This window comes from Lynx canadensis, chromosome D1 (genome assembly GCF_007474595.2).
Source record: "Lynx canadensis isolate LIC74 chromosome D1, mLynCan4.pri.v2, whole genome shotgun sequence".
Classification (NCBI taxonomy): Eukaryota; Metazoa; Chordata; class Mammalia; order Carnivora; family Felidae; genus Lynx; species Lynx canadensis.
The window spans coordinates 22888653-22910179 of NC_044312.2; the positions used below are offsets into that span (position 1 = coordinate 22888653).

General features: G+C 52.4%; 2 protein-coding genes across 3 annotated transcripts in view; one reads left to right on the plus strand and one right to left on the minus strand.

Annotated features, from left to right (window-relative positions):
* Positions 1–5758: 5758 nt before the first annotated feature.
* On the plus strand, positions 5759–15342 carry VSIG10L2 (V-set and immunoglobulin domain containing 10 like 2). The gene is made up of 12 exons (XM_030332201.1): positions 5759–5840; positions 7524–7874; positions 8145–8420; positions 9151–9426; positions 9996–10244; positions 10937–11197; positions 12573–12863; positions 13519–13815; positions 14470–14592; positions 14886–14910; positions 15047–15099; positions 15245–15342. Exons 1-12 carry the CDS (start codon positions 5759–5761, stop codon positions 15340–15342), a joined length of 2382 nt encoding a protein of 793 aa, XP_030188061.1.
* Positions 15343–16414: 1072 nt separating this feature from the next.
* Positions 16415–21527, minus strand: part of CDON (cell adhesion associated, oncogene regulated) — a 103332-nt gene continuing 98219 nt past the window's right edge. For both annotated transcript variants that reach the window (XM_030332223.1, XM_030332224.1), the window contains exon 20: positions 16415–20256. In XM_030332223.1, the coding sequence (XP_030188083.1) occupies positions 20093–20256 (164 nt within the window). In that variant the 3' untranslated portion in view covers positions 16415–20092. The remainder of the gene's footprint in view (positions 20257–21527) is intronic.

A 21527-nucleotide genomic window follows, 5' to 3' on the forward strand; every position in this document is an offset into this window, starting at 1 on the left:
TCCATAATCACAAAACTAGTATCTCACAAAACCGAATTAACAACATTTTTCTTGTGGCGTATGCTGAAGAATCAGCCTCGTGTACGGAAAAGGACTGAGCTCTGGAGCGGGGAAGTAACATGCTTGGTGTCACTCTGCCAGAGGGCCACAGAGCCGGGATCTGAACACCCGCCTGGTTCCAAGCTCCGCTCTGTCCACACCCCCATGCGTTTGCACAGCGGTTCCTGCTTCTCGCCGTCCCCTCCAAGGCACCCGCTCCTCCAGCTCTTATGACAACCCTGAGAAGCCGCTGGGCCGGCACGACAACCCCATTTTTAACTGATGAGGAAACAGAGGCCCAGAGAGACAGAGTATCCCACCCACAGTGGCGTGGGAGGGCTGGCTGTGAAAGTCTCCGGGAACGGTACAGCCGATGGAAGGAGGGCTGGCTACCAGGCAGAGCTGGCACGGGGAACAGGCCTGCCTCCCGTCCCCCAAAGGGGGCACTAGCCACCATAGTCACACCTCAGCTTAGTCCTCCCCTGCCTTCCTCTCCTGATCCGTTGGTCTCCCTTTCCTCAGCCCTCTATGTAGGGCCTCGTTCATTTCCTCTCCGGTCTCCAAAGGGCAATTAACAAAGTGACTAAGCGGTGACCCCTGCAGGGCCCTCTGTCCCTCTTGCCCTCCCCCTCCCCCTCTCAGCCAGGAACACAGCGGGAGCCACCACCACTGCGGAGCCTCTGGCCCATTTCCTCTCCAGCCCTCAGCTCATCTCCTGCTGGGGTCCCCGAGGGCCTATGGCTGGCCTCTGACAAGGCGCACATGGACACATGTGGAAAAGCCATTTTTTTTTTCCAGGAGCATCTGCTTCCTCTGCTCCAGTCCAGCTGTCCCTATCCTTCCACATTCTGTTCAGGTTTCAGAATCAGGGTTCAAAATGGTCGCAACAGCCTGGAGAAGTCTGACGTGCCGCTGCCCACAGTGAGGCAGAAGTTTCCCGGAAAGTGAGGCAGCGGCCAGGAACCGCGAGCGCTCGTTGTAGCCGGACCACTACTTTGGCCAAAGACCCCGGGGAGCCCCGTGGAGCCACCATTTCCTCTCAGAATACTGAGTTCTGTCCAGGCTTCCTCCTGGGCCTACGTGAGGACCCAAGAACACAGAAATAAATGTTAGCTGGATGGATCAGCAAAACTGTAACACAGTTTGTAACCGAGAGGGATTTTGAGTCTTCTTGTCAGAGAGAAAAGGAACCCAGCAGTTCCACGGGCTTCTGGCCAGCCCCGAGGGGACCGTCTCAGGTGGGGACAAACTGGAAAGTGCTCAAAGGTCATGGAGCTACAAGGAGAATGGGGGATCGATTCATCGGGGGAAAAAAGTAGAGGGAATCTGAGCCCATTGGTAAAATGTGGATAGCAGTACTATCTCATGGAGTGTTGAAAACACCCAGCCCATGCAGCACGTTCCTGGCGATAAATGGTATTATTATTTAGGTAGAGAATAGAAGGACTGGACGTGCTGTTTTCAAATTCTGAATGACTTTCATTTGGAAGAGGGATAGGAGTAATTTTGCAAAGTTTCGGGGGAAGAGCTCAACCCTGACAATAGCCGCGTCAGGAAGGCAGATTCTAGTTCACCCGAAACAGAAAGAGGGCAAGAATGAACGTTTATTGAGTGTATACTATGTGCTAGGGGCTTACAAGGTGCTTGGTATGTGTGGTCGCATCTTATCTGTCCAATAACTTGAAAAAGTAGTCATTATCATGGTCATTTTAAAGATGAGGACAAGGAAGTTCAGGGTATGTTGCTTGTCCGGGGTCATATAGCTACTGCAATGCCCACCCAAAGTTGGCCAATAGAAGGGGCTGAAGGGCCATCTCTCCAGAAGGCTACTGGAGGCCTCCTCTGCCATAAGGTGGGTCTCACTGACCCATTCGGAGCCCTCAGCCCTGGTTCTCCAAAATTTCAGCTCAAACAAGTCAAGAGTCTGGATCCCCAAGTCCATCCTTGTTACCTTCTGAGTTGAGCCAAGGGAACACTCCCGAGTTGGCCCCTCATCGCTCCTGTCTCTAGACCACCCCCTCCTCCTCCCTCCAGGATCTCGCAAAGCAATGACGCAGGTGCTGATGTGAGCCCGTGGGACCCAGGAAGGTTGTCGATGGAAGCCCCACAGTGAGGGGCCCTGCAAAGGACCTGGGCAGGAGGGGAGGATGCGAAGCAGGCACCGAAACACGGGGAGCCTACAGCCTCACCTGCCCCAGAGCCTGGGTACTGAGCATGCCCAGAGCAAAGCACAGTACCAGGTTACCCTGGCTTGGCTGATGCTCTTTGGGAAAGAGGGGAAAAGAGATAGGAAGTTGCCCTGCCATCGGTAGCACGATGCCTAGCACTTAGTAGATGTTCAAGAAATGTTTGTTGAATTAATTGTTGACTTTCTTCAGTTCAAGGGGCATAAATAATTTTAATAGACAGGCGCTATATATGCATAAGACCATTTATTTTTCTCAAGGAAACAATTATATAAATGAAACTGAGGCTCAGAGGGGTTAGTTACATGCCAAGATCACACGATAATGAAGAGGCAAAGCTGTATTCTGACCACTGCACTTTGTTGGGCACAGGAGCCTCTCCTGGCCCCTGTGCTCCCATAGCATCCGAGACAGGAGCCCTAGACCTGCTCGCCCACTCTGGTCATGCCTCCTCTTCCCTTCCAGACAGGACTGTAGCTCTGCCCTGGATGGGTGGGTGGGTGGGGGCTGGGGGCGGTCAATTTTTAGGTGTCAACTTCACAGAGCCACGGTGTGACAGATATTTGATCAAACATTATTAAGTGTGTCTGTGAGGGTGTTTTCTGGATGCGATTCACATTTGAATGAGTGGACTGAGTCAAGCAGATTGCCCCCCCAACCCCACCATGTGGGTGGGCCTCATCCAATCAGTTGAAAGCCTGGGTGGAACACAAAGGTGGACCTTCCCCCCAAATAAGAGAGAACTCTTCCTGTCTGACTGCTTTGAGCTGGGACATCAATCTTCTTCTGCCCTTGGACTTGGACTGAAGCATCAGCCTTTCTTGGGTCTCGAGCTTTCCAGTCTTCAAACTGGAACTCACACCATAGGCTCTCCTGGGCCTCCAGCTTGCTGACTACAGATCTGGGGAGTTGTCCACCCCCGTAATCATGTGAGCTAACTTCTTAAAAGAAATCTCTTTCTTGGGGCACCTGGGTGGCTCAGTTGGTTAAGCACCGGACTTCAGCTCAGTCATGATCTCACGGTTTGTGGGTTCGAGCCCCACATTGGGCTCTGTGCTGACAGCTCAGAGCCTGGAGCCTGCTTCGGATTCTGTGTCTCCCTCTCTCTCTGCCCCTCTCCCCCACTTGCACTCTGTTTCTCTCTCAAAAATAAATAAACATTAAAAAAAAAAAAAAAGAAATCTCTTTCTCTGTAGACACACACATCCTATTGGTTCTGTTTCTCTGGAGAATCCTAATACACCTTCTTCCCTGACTCTCCCTTCCAGAATCTCCCTCACTAAGGAGGCAGAGTGGGTTGGGGAGCACTGCCCACATCTTCTGTGATCTTTTTTTTTTTTAATTTTATTTTTTAAAATTTATATCCAAATTAGCATATAGTGCAACAATGATTTCAGGAGTAGATTCCTTAGTGTCCCTTACCCATTTAGCTCATCCCCCCCTCCCACAACCCCTCCCGTAACCCTCAGTTTGTTCTCCATATTTATGAGTCTTTTCTGTTTTGTCCCCCTCACTGCTTTTATATTATTTTTGTTTCCCTTCCCTTACGTTCATCTGTTTTGTCTCTTAAAGTCCTCATATGAGTGAAGTCATATGATTTTTGTCTTTCTCTGACTAATTTCACTTAGCATAATACCAGTTCCATCCAGTTCCATCCACATAGTTGCAAATGGCAAGATTTCATTCTTTTTGATTGTCGAGTAATACTCCATTGTATATATATATATACCACATCTTCATTATCCATTTATTCATTGATGGACATGTGGGCTCTTTTCATACTTTGGCTATTGTTGATAGTGCTGCTATAAACATGGGGGTGCATGTGTCCCTTCAAAACAGCACACCTGTACCCCTTGGATAAATGCCTAGTAGTGCAATTGCTGGGTCGTAGGGTAGTTCTATTTTTAGTTTTTTGAGGAACCTCCATACTGTTTTCCAGAGTGGCTGCACCAGCTTGCATTCCCAACATCTGTGACCTTGATGGCTCTGGGTGAGAAAAGGCTGGCCGCAGGGGCCAATTCCACACACAGAAGAGGAACTTCTGGCTAACTTCAAGGCCAGCACAAATTCTTGCTGCAAGATCAAATATCCTTTAAGGTTTCCTGACTCATTTTGCCTGGATGCTCATGTTTTCTCTAAAGACAGGGCCTGTGGCCATCTTGAGGCGGACAGCAATGCCAGATCCCAAAGAATTTCTTTTGCTCCCAAAGGAACATTAAGATATTCCCAGTTTGGGGTGGGGGGGTGGTCAAGAGGAGTGAGCCATACGGACTGGTCAGTAGTGTCAGGAAAACATGCTGTCCCTGCTTTGTGGGAGCCCGACTCCCAGGGACCCTCCGTCATTCTGTTCAAAGCCCAGTTAGGAGGGAATAGAGGCTCATGACCCAAAGGAGGGCGTGGAAGGACCTTGGCCATGACTGAATGAAAGTGGGACAGGGGTCTGTCCACTAGCCTGGGGCAAGTGAGAAGCCGAGAGTGCCCCGGTGAGCACCTCGGAGCCCAGGAGGAGCCTGTGGGGCACTCAGCTCTGACGGCTTCTGTCCCAGCCGAGCCCTGATGAACCTGACACCAGATACCCCATCCCACTGGGGTCCGGGAATCTCACCCTATCCCTCACCCTGCACCAGAAGACCGAAAACTGACCTCATGTCAGGCTGTCTGGCAGAGACAGCTATGCAACAGGAAAGCTGGTCCATGCTTCATAGATCAGATCCAGCTGGGAGCGTGAAGGACAGCACCAACTACATGCTGGGCGCCTGACCCAAGTATTTGCGTGCCTGTGTACGTGGATAATTTGATGAACTGTAACCCCCACCCAAGTCAAGAAATAGGAATTTACTAGCACCCGAGAAGCTCCCCCCGTATGCGAATATAAGGTTTTTATCTGATATTCACAATAGCCTTAGAAAAAAGGTGTTATTATCCCACTTTATCTGCGAAGAAACTAAAGCTCAGAGAGGTTCAGAAATTTCCAGAAGTGTCAGAGCTCGACAGTCAAACCCAAACTCTGGCGTTGTGTTGGACTCCTGAGCTCCTTCCAGCCCTCTACCAGCTTCTCCCAACAAAACAGGAGGAAAACACAAGGGGGGACAAAAAGCATTCAATGACGTGTTTTGATGTCCTTGTCCCTGAGGTCCGGAGGGCTGCATATGGGGGGCTTGTGCCGGGCAGGTGCTTGCACTTGATGTGGTTGGGCTGTTTTCAACTTTATGCTCAGCGACTCTCTAACGTTATACTCTCATTGAAATGGAAATGCCGGGGGAGCTCAGGGCTATCCCCGAGGTGTGTGCCCAGCTAGGTCTTGCCCTCCCATCTCTGCATTATGGATGGAGTGAATCATCTGGTAAATAATTCACTTGTCATTGGGACAGTGAGGGTAACAGGAGAGCGGGATGGTGGTGTCGGAAGGCTGAGGTTGGCCACCCGAGCCAGACCCCCAATCCTTCCAGGGCTGGGCTTTGCTCTGGAGAGGGAGCTCCCGAGAGTCAGGCAGGAGCCCCACATGGACAGCCACCCAGGGAGATGAGACCATGGTGCGTCAGAGGGCTCTGCACAAACCGCTCAGTCTCCTGCTGCTGACACCCCTCTGCCTTCTGCATCGAGGGGCCTCGGGTGAGTGATACTCGGACCACCCCTCACGGGGGCCCATTCCCCCCTCACATCCTGTTACTTCTTCCCTTTCTTTTTTGGGTGGGATCCCCCTTTTACACTTCTGTGGCCATTCTGCCAAGTCCATCCACTTTGTTCATCTGCTAGGCCTTAACCAGCTCTCCCTGAGCGACCGCTATGTGCCAGGAGTCGGGGAGGCAGGGCCGGAACACCTTCAGAAGCCTGGGGTTATCCTGAGGGCCACTGTCGGGTTGTAAGCACGGAGCGACATGGTCAGATCTGGGCTTCCAAATGTTCCCCCCGCCCCCCGCTTTATTTTTTTAATTTTTTTAATGTTCGTTTATTTTTGAGAGAGACAGATCATGAGCTGGGAGGGGCAGAGAGAGGGGGAGTCACAGGATCCAAAGCAGGCTCCAGGCTCTGAGCTGTCAGCAGAGAGCCGGATGCGAGTCTCGGACTCACAGACCACGAGACCGTGACCTGAGCCAGTCGGACGCTTAACTAACTGAGCCACCCAGGCACACCCCCCCCCCCCAAACATTCCCTTCAAGACAGATGGTTTCCTGGGAGCTGAGAGCATCTGGAGATAGGCTAGGTGAGACATGCCGGTAGCTGGGGCCACAGCAGTGTCCACAGGGTTGGGAAGAACCAGTTTCTGGGTTGTTTTGCTTCTTGCTCAAGTGAAGAGCAGAATTTGGCCCTTGATCCCTTCCCTCCAGCTCCGTGCCTGTCTTCTCTTCTGGCTGGAGAAGTTGGCAGCTGTGGAAAGAGTCTGAGATTGGGAGCCAGGCTCCAGTCCCAGCTCTACCACCTGCCGTGTGGTTTTAGACCGTGATTTCGTGCTTCAGAGTCTCAGGGGATGCTATTATCGTTACAGGCAAGGTCAGCAGATATTCTGTGCCTTGCTTGTCTTCTGAGGTGCTATCATCATCCACACGTGCCAAAGCCCAGGACAGTGTCATTATTTGGCCACAGGAGACAGGAGAATGTGGTCCTCGGGCAGATGCTGGGGCTCCGTACTAGGTCCTGAGCAGAAAAAAAACACCCGTTGACAGCCTTACTCTGTGATGGCTGTTTAATGTCAGACTCCCCGATAGACTGAAAGATCCATGAGAACCGGGTTGGGGCGGCTCATCTGTCCTTGTAACCCTGGTGCCTGGTACAGAGCAGGTACTCTGTAATTAGCAGTTGATGCATACGTGCTGGATGGGCTGATGGCAGGCTGGGGTCATCTTCCCTTTGCCGTAGTGGGTCTGGAATCCCCCCGGAATCTTTACACAGAGACCCCCACAGCCTCGATTACCAGTGGCCGTGTAGATCTCCCATCTCGGGCTGATCATCAGACTGACTTCTAGATGTTTGTTAAAAATACAGATTCCTGGGCCCTGATGCCTGGGGATTCTGAGTCGGTGGTCTGAGATGAGGCCCAGGAATACGTATTTTTATCAGTCTTCCACAGTGGTCTGCCGGCACCTGGGGATGGGAACCTCAGCTCCAGTCTGTTCCCTGATCTCAGGCAAGGACTCCCCCAGGCTGCCTGCCCTGCCAGGCAGGAAACTCCAAAGCTCCCTCAGACACTGTCGCTTCCCCACTAACTCCAAGGAGGAGAAGGAGGAAGGGCCCGAGGAGGGGAGGGAGGAGAGCCCAGCACAGCCCAGATGTCCTGAATTCCCACTCTGTCCGTAGGGCAGCCCCACTGGACACGCAGAGCCCCTGACGAGGAGGCCACAGCCATTCAAGGAGTGCGGGGCGGCTCCGTGGAGCTGGCCTGTGGCTCTGGGCCCGCCCCCCTGGTGGTCTTCTGGAGCTTCACTCCCCTGGGCTCGCTGATTCCCCGACCTGTGGCTGTCACCAATGGAGCAGAGTCCAAGGTGGAGGCCGGGGCCTCCGCGCTGGGGGCCGTGAGTCTTTGGAACAGCAGCCTGGTGCTTCAGGAGCTGCGGGAGGGCGCCCGTGGCCACTTCCTGTGCCAGGCCCTGCACGCGGCCGGTGGCCAGCTCCACACCACCTACTCCTACCTCACTCTGGCCGTGCTGGGTGAGGAGCCTAGCTGGGACGGGTGACCTGGGTTGCTCTGCATGCCGTTTAGCCTCTATTTGCATGTGCTTCTCATTGCATTGGGCCGGGCCCAGGTTCCACCGGTCCTTGCCTCCGGGGGGGCAAGAAAACCTGGGGTCCTAGGAAAGGGATGGTCAGGGCCCCATGGGCAGGCCAACCCCCAGCCAGCAAGGGCTGAGCCGTGAGACACAGCAGGTCATGGCCTGGGTCTGCGATAACAAACACAAGGCCTCTCCTTCCCCTGGCCAGTGCCCGTATCAAAGCCTCAGGTGAGACTGAGTGACCCATCCCCAGTGGAGGGGACCTCCGTGGTGGCCACATGTGCGGTACGGGAGGGCACAGAGCCTGTGACTTTTGCCTGGAGACATCAGGCACCTCGAGGCCCTGAGGAGGACCTGGTGGAGGTCACAGGGCAACTGCTTCAGCTGGACCCAGTCAACAGGACGCACCTGGGCTGGTACGCGTGCAGTGCCCGCAACGCCGTCAACCGGCTGAGCAGTGATGGAAACTTCCTTGATGTCGTCTGTGAGTCAGATCGGTGGGGGTGGGGGGGCACGTGGTCTGCACTCTGCACTCTGCCTCCTGCCACACCTCAGGGCTACCAGGAGGGCCACGGCCCTCTGAGAGGCTCCAGAAGGCAAGAACATCAGGGCACTGGGCCCGCTGGTACAAAATACAGGTCTAGGACAGGGGTTTTAACCTTTTCAAGCTCATGGGCCCCTCTTCCCAGGAAAATGGGCATACGTTCAGAGTCACAATTTTACGCATATTTACGGTAAAGGGGATGGCCCACAGAGCCTGCCTTTGGGCTGAACCTGAAGGTCTCTCGGGACCAACTGAACCCTGAGGAAACAGGGAGGAGGGACACAATAGGGAGAGAGGGCAGCAAGTTGGTCCAAGTTGGTCCAAGTTGGACCAAGTCAAAGGCCAACGGTCCCAGTCCCAAGAAGCCCCTCCGTCCTGGGCAAACTGGGAAGGTTGGCACCCCCCTCCTGCCTAGCCAACTCTTGTCGTACCCCAAACTCGGTCCCTCAGGGAAGCCTCCCACAGCCTAGGGTGATTGCCTCCACGGACCCTGAACACCTACCCTGGACGGTGCCTATGGCCCGCAGACTCTGAGCTCCTCGGGGGCCTAGCCCAGTGGTTGACATAGTAGGTCCATAGTACGAGCTTTTTGGTGAGTTCGGTGACAATTACACGAGTGAGTCAGGGAATGAAGTCTGGAGAGATGTGACGAGTCTTCCTTGCCCCCCAGATGGTCCAGACAATCCCGTGATCATGGTGGAGCCACTGGGCTTGACCGAGGAGGGTTTCTGGGCCGGCGAGGGGGAAGAGGTGACGCTGAGCTGCGGGGCTGCATCCAACCCCCCTTGTCACTACGTGTGGCTCCGCGACCACACTCAGGTCCAAGTGGGGCCCGCCTACACCATCGCCAGCGCCAGCCGCGCCCACACAGGCCTGTACACCTGCCTGGCCCACAACAGCCGCCTGGACACCCACAGCCAGACCACCGTCAGGCTCACCATCTACTGTGAGTGTGGGGGAAGGGGCCGCTCAAAGCCGGGACCACCACAGCCCTGTGTTCTGGCAGACTCCAGGCGCCCTGTGGAAAGCGGTGTAGACGTTGTAGGGGAGGGAGGTGTGGGAGTCAGGAGGTGGAGAGCAGGGGGACAGGCTGAGAAAGCTGTGGGAAGGGACAGGGAGAGAGGAAGCCCCTGACCCTATGTCGACCTCATCCCCAAGTGATTCTTCCCACGGCCTTGGGGACTGAACTGAGGCACAGAGAAGGGTAGAGAAATGACCGTGAGGCAAAGCACCCAGTGGCAAAGAAGAGGCAATGGGGAAACTTCCCCTCTGGGGGCTTCCACGGGCCTCTGGGATTCCTCAGGGGCTCTGAACTCCCGCTCACCCCGTCAGCTCCTGCCCCTGACCTGAGAGCTCAGCTCTTTGCTCTCCAGTGCGTTTCCCTGCCCACGCACTTCTCGCTCCTTCTCCTACCCTTGACCCTGTGGCCCCTGGGCCTCTAAGCTGGGCCCGGGGGCCACGGTGCCCTGACAGCGGAGTCTGTCCAGCCCCATCCTCATCCACTTCTCCGCCCAGATCCCCCTGAGGGGCAGCCCTCCTGTTCTGCGCTCCCCACCCTTGGGGCTGTGACCTTGGTCTGCGCCTGGCAGGGGGGGCTTCCAGCTGCCCGGCTGCGGTGGGAAGGGCCCCGGGGAACTGGCCCTGCTGCTCTCAGCAATGTCACCTGGAGTCATGGCACCACCCAGCTCCCTAACGGCGGCATTTTCACCTGTGCCGGCGAGCACCCAGCCCTGGCGCTGCCTGCCCTCTGCAGGATCACACTGTGTGAGTGGACATAGAACACAGCAGGGCTCGGATGTTCCAGGCAGAGGCATGGGTGGGAGCCAGGGGAGAGCCTTAGGGGAGCCCTGGGACCTGGGATGCGGCTCCAGATCGCAAACTCCAAGACTTGCCATGTAGCAAGGAGGTGGGCAGCACTCAGCTCTGACTCTCGCTTCCAACCTCCTCTCCACTCCAGCCGGGCGTCCAGCCACACTGCCCTGTCCTCCGCAGTTTGGGCTTGGAGCCCTGTGACGCCTTCCTGTCTCCCAGCCTCCAGGGTCAGCAGGCTGTCATTGACCTTACACCATACTTCTACTGCCCTATTGCATGTTGGCCTTGAAATGTGCCTTTAGCTTTCTCTCCGCTTTGGAGATTTTTACCCACCCCCCAAGACCAAGTTCAGATGCCATCCTATCTTCAAAGTGCTTCTCCCTAAAGCCCCACAAAGTTTGTCTTTCTACCTGTACTCTAGCATTCATCAAATTATATTGTCATTGTTTGCTTGGTGTCTGTTCTCACTATTTCTCTGGTACATGGCCAGCTCTCAATAATGATGAATGAATGAACGAGTTACTGAGTCAATGGAGGAATGAGTGAGTGAGCAATAAATGAAGGAAGGAGGGGTGGGGTGGGGTAGGCCTACCAAGCCCTTCCTCCGCCTGTAGGGCCAGGCTGAGCCATTATTCCCTATCCAGGGGAACCCCTCCGGAGCCCCACCTGCTGGACCACAGCCACAGTTGGAGACCAGTTCATCATGCTGAGCTGTGAGTGGCCTGGAGGCGAGCCCCGTGCCATGCTGAGCTGGCTGGATGGACAGCAGCAAACCCTGGGCACCACTAGCCCCTCACTGGCCATCCACCTCCTGCATACCCAGGACGATCTGGCTGGCCGAGAGTTCACCTGCAGGGGCAGTCACCCACTCAGGGTCCCTGACCCCCACTGCCGGCTCCTGCTGGGTGAGTAGGGGCTGGTGGCTTGGTTCTGGGGCGGAGGTGGGAGAGCAGCCCTTTGGAATTGTGATGAGGGCCTCTGGGGGGGGGGTGGTGTCTGCGCTGGATGCAAAGTGAGTCAGGAGACTGAGTCACCTCACCTCCCAGAACTCAAGTTGTTTCGATCCATAAAGTCAGGGGGTTTGGTCCGGGTCTGTGTTGCCCAATAAAAATAGGTGAGCCGTATATATAATTTAAAATTTTACATTTAAAAAAAGTACAAAGAAATAAGAGAAACATTTTATGGAACTCAATATATCCAACATATTATTACTTCGATGTTTAATAATAAACAATTATGAATGAGGTATCTTATTCTACTGTCCTCAAAATCCAGTGTATTTACTTACAACCCATCTCAGTGTGGTCTGGCCCCCTTTCAAGTGTGCAACAGTCCCGTGTGACCAGGGGCTACCGCTATTGGGCAGCACCCTGTCTAGCCGGTGAGGGAATTCTGTCTCCCTCATTTGCATCAATTTGCATGAGGGAGTCTGTCTCCTTCATTTGCCTGAGGGATTCTGCCTCCCTCATTTGCATCAATTTGCATGAGAGGTGCCTGATTATATTCCTGCCTTGCATTAGTGTTTCAGGTGTCAGAGGTCTCTCTCTTCCTCTCTCACTGCTTCTATTTGTTTTGGTCTGGTTTCCTTCTCTGTCCTCATCTGGCCCTGCCAGTCCTTTTTATTGTCAGCTCCGCGAAAAAGAGTTAAATACTGAAGTGAAAAATGTGAGAAAACACACAGTCACATATAGCAGTTCGCACAAAATGATTTACATCTTGGTCTCCAGGGGTTTGGTGACAGCCTCCCTGGGCTCTCAGAAGGCCCTCATCTGGGAATATTTCCCTCCCTTATTAGTCAGTCTTGGGGTTGGAAATTCTATCCTAGGAGATTCACTGACACCTGAAACTCTGGGTCTTTAGGACTCAGTCCATAAAAAGCATCTGCTCTGGGCCCAGCCCAATGCCCTGGGGGTGGGAGCTGGTGGGCTATTTAGGGAGGTATTAGGAGGCCCCATGCCAGGTACTAGGAGGGAGCTGGTTAACACAGGGGTGACTAAGGCAGGGGCCCCACCTATAGGAGCTGAGACTAGAGTTGGGGCCTGAAGGCACACTGCTATTGTCAAGAAATCTGGAACCAGATTGTGGTAGGACTCTGGCATAAAACGGGATCCTGGAAGAGGCAGCAGACTGGCCCAAGACAAGCTCCACTGCCAACTCCACTGGCCCCGTCTCTCCTCTGTTTCCCCTCCCTATCCCCTCCACTGCTGGGCTACCCCCAAGCCTTCCCACTAGCCCAGGCACGGGGGACACCTTCCAGCCTTACCCTCTCTGTCCCTGCAGAAGCCCCACAGGTGGCAGTGGCTAAGCCCCAGGTGTCCGTGCTGGAAGGGGGAGAGGCCTGGCTGGGGTGTGCCCTCCTGGGGGGCACGCCACCTGTCCAGCTCCTCTGGCTGGGACCCCAGCGACGGCAAGTGGAAGCTGGCCCTTCTGGATTCATGCTGCACCCTGAGGGGGCCCAGCTCCACCTTAGCATCCGGGACACTGACCCAGCACGCCACAGGGGCGCCTACCAGTGCGTGGCTCGCAATGCCTTAGGGAACAGCAGTCGGAGCGTCCTGTTGGAGGTCCTGAGTGAGTGAGCGATAGTGGGTGTTTGCGTGGCGAGGGGCATGGGGAAACCTCCAGCCGTAACCCTGCAGGTGGAAAGACGCAGGAATCCTCTGCTCCAAAATTAAAAAAAAAAAAAATCTTAATGTTCATTTTAGAGAGAGAGAGAGAGAGGGGGAGGGGCAGAGAGAGAGGGAGACAGAATCTGAAGGAGGCTCTAGGCTCTGAGCTGTCAGCACAGAGCCTGACGTGGGGCTTGAACTCACGAATTGCGAGATCCTGACCTGAGCCGACGTCGGACGCCCAACCGACTGAGCCACCCAGGTGCCCCCTCGGCTCCAAAATTTAGACCCGTTAACTCCTCAGGCACAGACAGGCCCTCAAAAGCGCAAACCCAGACGGGCTTATGTGAACGTGAACCTGATGAACCTGATGCACTCTTGAATGAAGGCCAGCAGCACTCCATGCTGTCAGAATAACGTCCTCAGTTTGTAGGTGACGACACTAGGGCACCATAGACTGAAACTACACAGGACTGATCAGGTCTACAGACCTCAGTGTGGTGCCGCACTCCTGGCTGTCTCTCAACAACATTGGAATCAATTTGGGGGCGCAAGCACACCGACATATGTGGTTATAGGTGTGCAGGTGCCGTATGTGTCCCCGCCCTCACCCCCAGGATACCCAGCTCCTCCCAACGTCACCATCAGCCGCCTGACATACGGGAGACACCGGAGGGAGGTGCAGCTGCAGTGGGCCGTCCGAGGCCCTGGGAACCTGACGGGCTTCCTGGTGCAGCGGAGGGCCAGTGTCCCGAGCCCAGGAGCTGGGGCTTGGGAGACAGCAGCCAGTGACATTGAGCCAGAGAGCAGGGGCCGGAGGCTGGGGGGCCTGGACCCAGGTGTCCGTTACGCCTTCCGCGTCCTGGCTCTGAATCACCACACGGCTGGACATCCCTCTGAGGTGAAGATACCAGGTGCCGGGGCTAGGGCCATGGAGGGACTCACCTTTTCTCCACCAAACCGAGCCCCGCTTCATTTTCCTCCTCACGGGGCCTCCCCTGCTCCTTTCCTCCGCCTCCCTCCCACTTGAAGTCCTGTCTCCTGGTCTCTTTCCTCTTCTCCACCCTCCCCTGCGGTAGTCACGGCCGTCTTTCCCATCCCTCCCTGGGAGGCTCCGGAGGCCCCGGGCCTAGGGGTAGGAGCCACAGTTCAGCTTGAATCCGGAGAAATAGGGAAGGGGGAGGCACAGGATGCCGGTGATTCGAGAAGGGTAGGGGCCCAACTCTGTGCCTCAGTCTCACCTCCCGGGGCACAGGTGGGCTCTCAGCTTCCTGCTGCTCTGTCTCCGTCCCGGGAACTCCCTTATTTCCTGGTGTTCTTCCCTTCAGCCCCAAGCTCCAAGATAACTGGTCTGTGGCCTTCAGTGCCACAAATGGGGGACTTGGCTGGGGACTTGAAAGCAGGCAGAGCACCTCTTTCCTTGGGAAAGGCCCGACTGACAGATTCTCTGGGTCAAGTCTTGCTCTTGATTGCTCACCGCAGGGCATTGCCTGCATGCCGCCCCCTAAGCCATTGTCACGTTTCAGTAGTGGCACCAAAGCCATGTAACCAGCGCTCTCCCCTCCCAGCGGATCCACCCTTCAGCGCCTATCCAGCAGTGCTGGGTGCAGCGGGCACAGGAGTGGTGGTGGCAACGGTGGCCTCTCTACTGGTGTTCCAGTATGCTGCCCGGCACCCGGGGACCGTCCCCTGTGAGTGGAAGGCTGAAGGGCGGGGTTGCTTGAGTCCATAGGTGGCCAGGTCTAGACCTATCCAAGGAGAGACACAGACTTCCCCTGGGCAGAGTCTAGGCTCTTCCTTAACTGTAACTTCTCCTCAATGCTAGCGGTTCATCCGGGCTCCAACCCCCAACCCCAGCCATCTGAGGCCATCCCCATCTGTGCTCCCGAGTCTCTAATACAGGGCCTACGAAGGAAGGGAGGGCTACTCTCCAGGGACCTGTGGTGGATTGCTCAAGTTAACACCCCTTCTTTTCTTCCTACAGGCCTTGGTCGGTTGCTTGTTCCCATGTGAGTGTAGAACCCTCGTCCTTCTGGGTGGGGCGGGGGCGGGGGGGCGGTTGTGTGTCGGGATTTTCCTCTAATTGGAAAGGAAGGCTGGGGAACCGAGGCTGTCACTGACTTCACTCTCGCACTTCACCCTCAGGGAGCAAAGTCATCAATATAGGGAGTCGAGGGAAGGCCTTGAGGAACAGGCAGGTAAGCATGCTTCCGTCCCAAGGACCACTCATGTGTAAGGACAGCAGTCCTGAGTTTCATGCATGAGGCTCAGTCTCTTGTCCTGCGAACAGGCGGGGATGCCCCCGAGGCATCGGTCTGCTCTGCTTGTGTCTGTCCTTGGTAGGCATCGAACCCCCACCCGCCATCCCAGGTGTGGAGCCTGTGCAAGAAGCCACGGATGCTCCAGTTAACGTCACCATCACTGTGACTGCAACCCCATGAGGCCCCAAGGGTTAGGTGCAAATACGCACAGGGACAGGTGGGAGTGGAAAGATCCCTCCGTGTAGTCGGCCCTAGAGCCAAGAAAGCGAAGACCCCAGCTGCCCCACCCCCTTCAACACCCAGCCTTCACAACCAGGACAAGGCTGCCGTGCCTCTGGAGGACCTGCTTCTAAGAGGAGTCCTGGCCCAGCTTGTGGAACCCGGAGGTGGAAGGATGAGGAAGACCCACAACTGGAGAAGAGACCAGGCGGGTGTCCGAGGGCCGGGGAGAAGGATGGTTCTGGGGACGGTGCCTGGCGCTCTGCCGAGCAAGCCAGCTGCTGGCGCACGAAGCCTGTGAACCGAGAAACTGCTAAATAAATCGTACGTGATGCTCTCACTGGTGGAGGCTTATTTCAGTTGCAACTCCCACAGGGAGAGGCCGGCCCCAGCTTCAGCCGGGTTCTCCTACTGGCGGGAAGCTAGGAGATGGGAAGCAAACCTGTAGGCAGGCGTATACTGCCTTCATTCAACTGTAGCAAGGAAGGTGCCCTTCTGGGAGTTCCTTACTTTCCAGATCTCGAATTCCTCCCCCAGGAACGCAAACTTTGGTTATGGGACCAGCCTAATCAGAGTACGGGTAGTGGAGCCACGTGCCAATGCCAGGGTCTTTGTCCGTCTCCGACCTTTGGTGCAGGAGTGTCGCGGAGTCTGCAGTGGTCACAGGGACACACAGTCGCTAGACTCCGGGAGTCTGTGCCGACACGACAGAGCAGAGGTATTCCAGATGCGGCTTCTTGCCACCAGGCCCGGGGGATGCTGGCTGACAGGGGACCTTCCAGAGTCGTACCCCGTCAGCTGCCAGTATGACTCACTGGCTCCAGCGTGCGTGTGCGTGTGTCTGAAATCTGGGGGAAACACAAACGAATGCTTGTTCAACTGGGCTACGAGAGTCAGGAGTCAGAGCTGCCTCCGCAGGGGACTCGGATGAGAAGAAACAGCAAGAGAGCCAAGGGATGATCTTGCCAGGAATAAGGAAAGTGGCGCCTGGAAGGAGACAGGAGACGGACAGAAACTTAAGTTGCTTCTCAGGTTCTCACAGACTTAGACTTTATTAGAAAAGGGATTTCAAGTTCTCTCAAGGCTCTCAGGACTGGAGCTAAGGTTTAAAGAAGGCTTATTTCAACATGGGGAATAAACCAGAACAAGGCCCCACCCCATGCCAAAGACCCTCTGGCTCTCTGGTCACCACAGCCCAGACACTTTGACTTGTTAGGGCTGCGCCTTGAGGAGGCGAGCTGTCTACCCAGGAGTTCACACCGATGTAGCTCCAAGTTAATGGTAAACACAGACCACTCTCCTCCCCGCGTTCCTCTCCCTCCTTCCTGTCTTCCTTCCAAAGAGATACCGAGTTTCCCCCCAACCCCCGCAGGCTGTCTGCCTCCTTCCACACAGCTCTTTGGCTCAGGCATTTTCCCAGCCTCCCCATAAAACTCTTGTTGTCCTAGATCCTGTTCCTTCAGGGCCTGGATCTCTTCGGTCAGAACAGGAGGGATTAACTCGCTTGGCTCTGGGGCGCGCGCAGGGATTTTCAGGGGAGGACAGGGATGGAGGTTCCAAAGAATTTCAGAGTAAGACATACACCCACCCACCCCCATCACAAGCTATAAGCAGCTTTATACAAACAGGGAGTATCTCAGGATCCCCATTTTCACGTGCTACTCTACAGGAAAGCAGCATTCCCTTTTTAATATAAAGTCGTATCAACCAGATAAAACCTGTCAAAGCTACATCACTTAAAATATGTACACTTCCAAACAGAATATTACAACTTGAAGGAAAATAAAAACACACTTTTCAATATGATACAAAGACATGCATCTCAAAGTCATTGCTGTAAAAGGGCAACACAGGTGGAATTCAGTTCTGAAATTAAGCTCTTTGCAGTACTGTATCTGGAATGATCGTTGCGACACGGTCGGCCTGATACAGACGTATTGGTGTTCACAGACTCACTCAACATAAACACAACCCAGAAATGCTTTCCTAAAAGACCACTTCAAAAGGCTGAAAACATTGCAATTTCGCTTACATCCTGTACGGCACCCATCACCAGACTATCAGTACGTGATGGAAAAAAAGGAGATAGTGAACCGATACGACAGGAGCGGGGGAAGTTTGATGCTAAAACAAAGAACCACAGAGAATTCTAAGATGAGAAGGCACATGAAGAGGCCTGACCAGTGAGATGCTCACTAAGCCGAGGGAAGATCACATTCCCTGGCGGGGCGGGGGGGGGGGGGGGGGCAGTGTAGGAAGAGGTGAGGGGTGTCCTGGGGAGAAACGGGGACTCTGGAAAGACCCAGAGCACGCAGCTCTGCCCCTGCAGGACCGAGCACAGCTTCTCAGGCTGTGGGGTCAGGGCATCGGAGGCACCATGCGGCAGGGGAGGAGAGCATACAGAACTGGACCGGTTCCATTGAAAGAGGGAACCACATGCTTTTGGAAAGCGGTATGGAAAAAAATGGAAGGAGCCCAGATTACGGCTCCAGATAAACTGGGCTAAAGTTCAGGCTCTGTGGTGGGTGACTGGCTATGTTGCAGATTTGCTGTGAGGGTTAACGAGATAGCAGAGGCCAGCACTGAGCACGGTGCCTGGTCCACCGCAGCTACTCCACAAATGCTAGGGCCATCTCCCACCCTGTGCTATGTCCTCGGACTTCCCGGGGAAGCGACAGCAGGCAGGACGGTTGCTGGTTGACTGTGCAGGTCATACAAGTTCAGAATAACTCAACGTCAGGGAGAATGCAGAACTCCTGAACAGTAAGGCAACTGTATATATATATATATATATATATATATAGCTATATTTATATATTTATATTTATATTTATGTCTCAATATATAAAGGCATTTTTTTTATAAATAAAATACAATAAAAGGGATAACACTTAAAACAGCGTTACTAATAATATAAATAAAGCAGTCCACAATGAGTTTGCCCTAAAGGTAAAAGTTGTCTCCTCTACCGGGTGGACAAATCCCATATTCAAACTCAATCTTTAAAAGCAGTTTATGACCTAAGGCTCATGCTAATACACCTCTGTTTCCTGAATCAAAATGACTGCCTACGAACATTTACTCCCAGTTTTCTCAAACTCCCTTTGTGACCGCATGGCTATGTTTTCATATTCTGTGCACTAGGACTCCGTCCTTTGCTAATCACAGAAGGGATGCAGATATCCCCCTCCAAAGCCAATTGTATCTACACCACATGAAGCATAAATCCAGCATACTATAGGTATGGACATCTGGAATGCAGAATTTGATTCTACGGCACCCCTAATACCGGACCCTGAAATTATATTCACTACATTCCACTCGAAGACATTCTCGCATAGTGACCCAGCTCAAACAGCGTTATTTCGCTAACAGCTCTATTTATAAAATATATAGACATATGTAAGGGAATATTGATGCATTTACATAAACAGTTGATTAACATAGTATTCTAGTCTATTTCACTGCAATTTTTGGGAAAGAAGCTTTTTTCATTTATGCTGAAACTGTTTGACTCTACATAAAGAGAATCATTTTGTTTTTTTTCCCCCCAAGGGATGCACAATCCAAAAGTAAGCAGTGATCCATTAAAGCTTGACTCAAAAGCTATTAAAATAGCTATTAAATAGTAGTAGTGTTTTTTTGTGAGCTTTTGTTTCTTTTTTTTAGATGTGGAGAAGAAAAGCCTTCCAAAGGCAGCTGCAAATGTCCTCGTCACTCAGAGGGAGCAGTAACTGTGATTTATGAGCTCTGCTAACCGAAGCTTCAGGTGCCTGTTTACAATGACGACATTCTGAAAAAAGTCAGGAAATTTCAGACCATACCCCTTTCCCTCCAAATTAAATCTTTTCTGACATTCACGTCTTTCAAGCATTGCCCATGTTGGAAGCTGGAAAATAATAATTTTTGGGTGGCATGACACCGGGAGCACAATGTGGGTCTTTCTTTTCAAGTCGCCACTTTAAACTTATGTTGTTCCTACTCTCAGAACAGTCAAAAAGAGCCCCACAGTGATGATTTTATAAACCAATCCAATTTTAAGGTAGTGGGACCTGAGGACATTCATTTTTCTCTCTGGCCCTGGTTCCCTCTCTGCAAAATGCAATAACCCCACAGACCTTAACCTCAAACCATGTTCATGACACTTTGTGACTAGTGTCTAGAAAACGGAACATAATTTGTGCCCATGTGCAGACAGTCAACAGGTCCCCTATCACTTCTGTGGAAGGCACTCCTAAAATTCAAAAGAGACCTGCTATTATAAACACTAGGTGACAGCTGAGGGTGATTTCAAATGTTCTCAATAATAATAAACATAGTATCAAAAGCCAGCTTTCCATCTGAAAACTTCGAACAGCCAGATCAGTTCCCTCTCAAGCCTTCTCGGCCAAGAGGCTGGATCCTTGCAGGAGGAGCTCTTCTGGTCACTGAGGTTCTCGGAAACATGGAATGATACCACCGCTCTCAGATGATTGAAAACTACGCAAAACTAGGTTTCCTACTGAGGGGGAGGGAGGAATAGGAATTGTTAAGGCATAAATAATAAAAAAGGGCACACAATTTAAGATACATTCATATGACATTACTACTACAAAAAATAAATAACGATTTTCTCTGATTTGAATGAATGTCCTTCACACAGTCCATCCCCAGGCCTGTTTTGTGCAGGTGCTGGCTTGAAGTGGGAGCGTGACCAGTCGTATGCACATCCTCAGGTTTCTTGGGGTTGCTGAAGGACCCCTGAAGGGCTGTCTAGAGGAATGCCGGGAGGAGACCACGCTGTCTTTTCAGTACAGTCCTTTGACCCATGTGGCAAAATAAGAGGATTCCAACTTAAAATTTTGTTCTCTGTTTCTGAATGGACACAGCTCTCTCCTGAAAAACACAAAGGTTTGGGAGCATTAGGAAATCATAAAGCTGACTTTCACAACACAGTCTAAAAATATTACTTTGATCAATAAAGAAAGAATCATGAGCAAGAGTAGAGCCAGTTGTGTTGAGTTTGACTTTGAGAGAGGAAGTAGGTTTCAAAGATCTAAAATAAAGCTGAGCTCTCATGGACAGTTGTACAATTCATCTGAGGGCTAAAAGCAAAAACCCCTTAAAACCCTGCAAATAACCACTTTAAAGAAAGGCTACAGGGGCGCCTGGGTGGCTCAGTAGGTTAAGCATCCGACTTCGGCTCAGGTGTGACCTGAGATCTCATGGTTCCTGAGTTCGAGCCCCACGTTGGGCTCTGTGCTGACAGCTCAGAGCCTGGAGCCTGCTTCAGATTCTGTGTCTCCCTCTCTCTCTGCCCCTCCCCTGCTTGCATGGGGTCTCTCTCAAAAATAAACAAACATGCAAAAAAAAATTCTTTTTAAAGAAAGGCTACAAAAAAAAATAAAATAAAGAAAGAAAGGCTACAGGGGTGCCTGGTGGCTCCATCAGTTAAGCATCTGACTCTTGATTTCAGCTCAGATCATGATCTACAGTTTGTGGGTTTGAGCCCCACATAGGGCCCCACACTGATAGCATGGAGCCTGCTTGAGATATTCTCTCTCTCTCTCTCTCTCTCTCTCAATCCCCTCCACCTCAAAACTAAATAAAATATATAAACATTAAGAAAGAAAGAAAGAAAGAAAGAAAGAAAGAAAGAAAGAAAGAAAGAAAAGAAAGAAAGAAAGAAAGAAAGAAAGAAAGAAAAGAAAGGCTACAACTCCAGAATTAATGCAAATGTAAAAGAGGCCCATGATCACAAAATGCATTGCCCCACAAGTCTACTGTTCAGGTACAAACTGAATCAAAGCCTATTTGGATTTATTCTCCAAAATGTAATGGGATTAACAGCCTGAGCTGAAGGATGTGGATAACAGAATTTCACAGAATTCCCTGTATCGTCAACTTTTTTGAAGTACCCACTAACCCCACCTACTATTTAAGAAATATGTGAGCTGATCACAGAAAAAAGCAACTTCCTTCATACAGGTCTTAAGTAACTGAAGACTAGCTTGAAACTTAAGATTTCTTTTTTCTTTCTTTTTTCTTAAAGCACGTAGTTTAATGGAACTTGGGAAACATTTTTCACATGTTTATCATTTTTATGTTTGTATCACAGATGGTTTGAAATTATTAAAAGCATCTTTACACACAGTGATTCTGTCCCT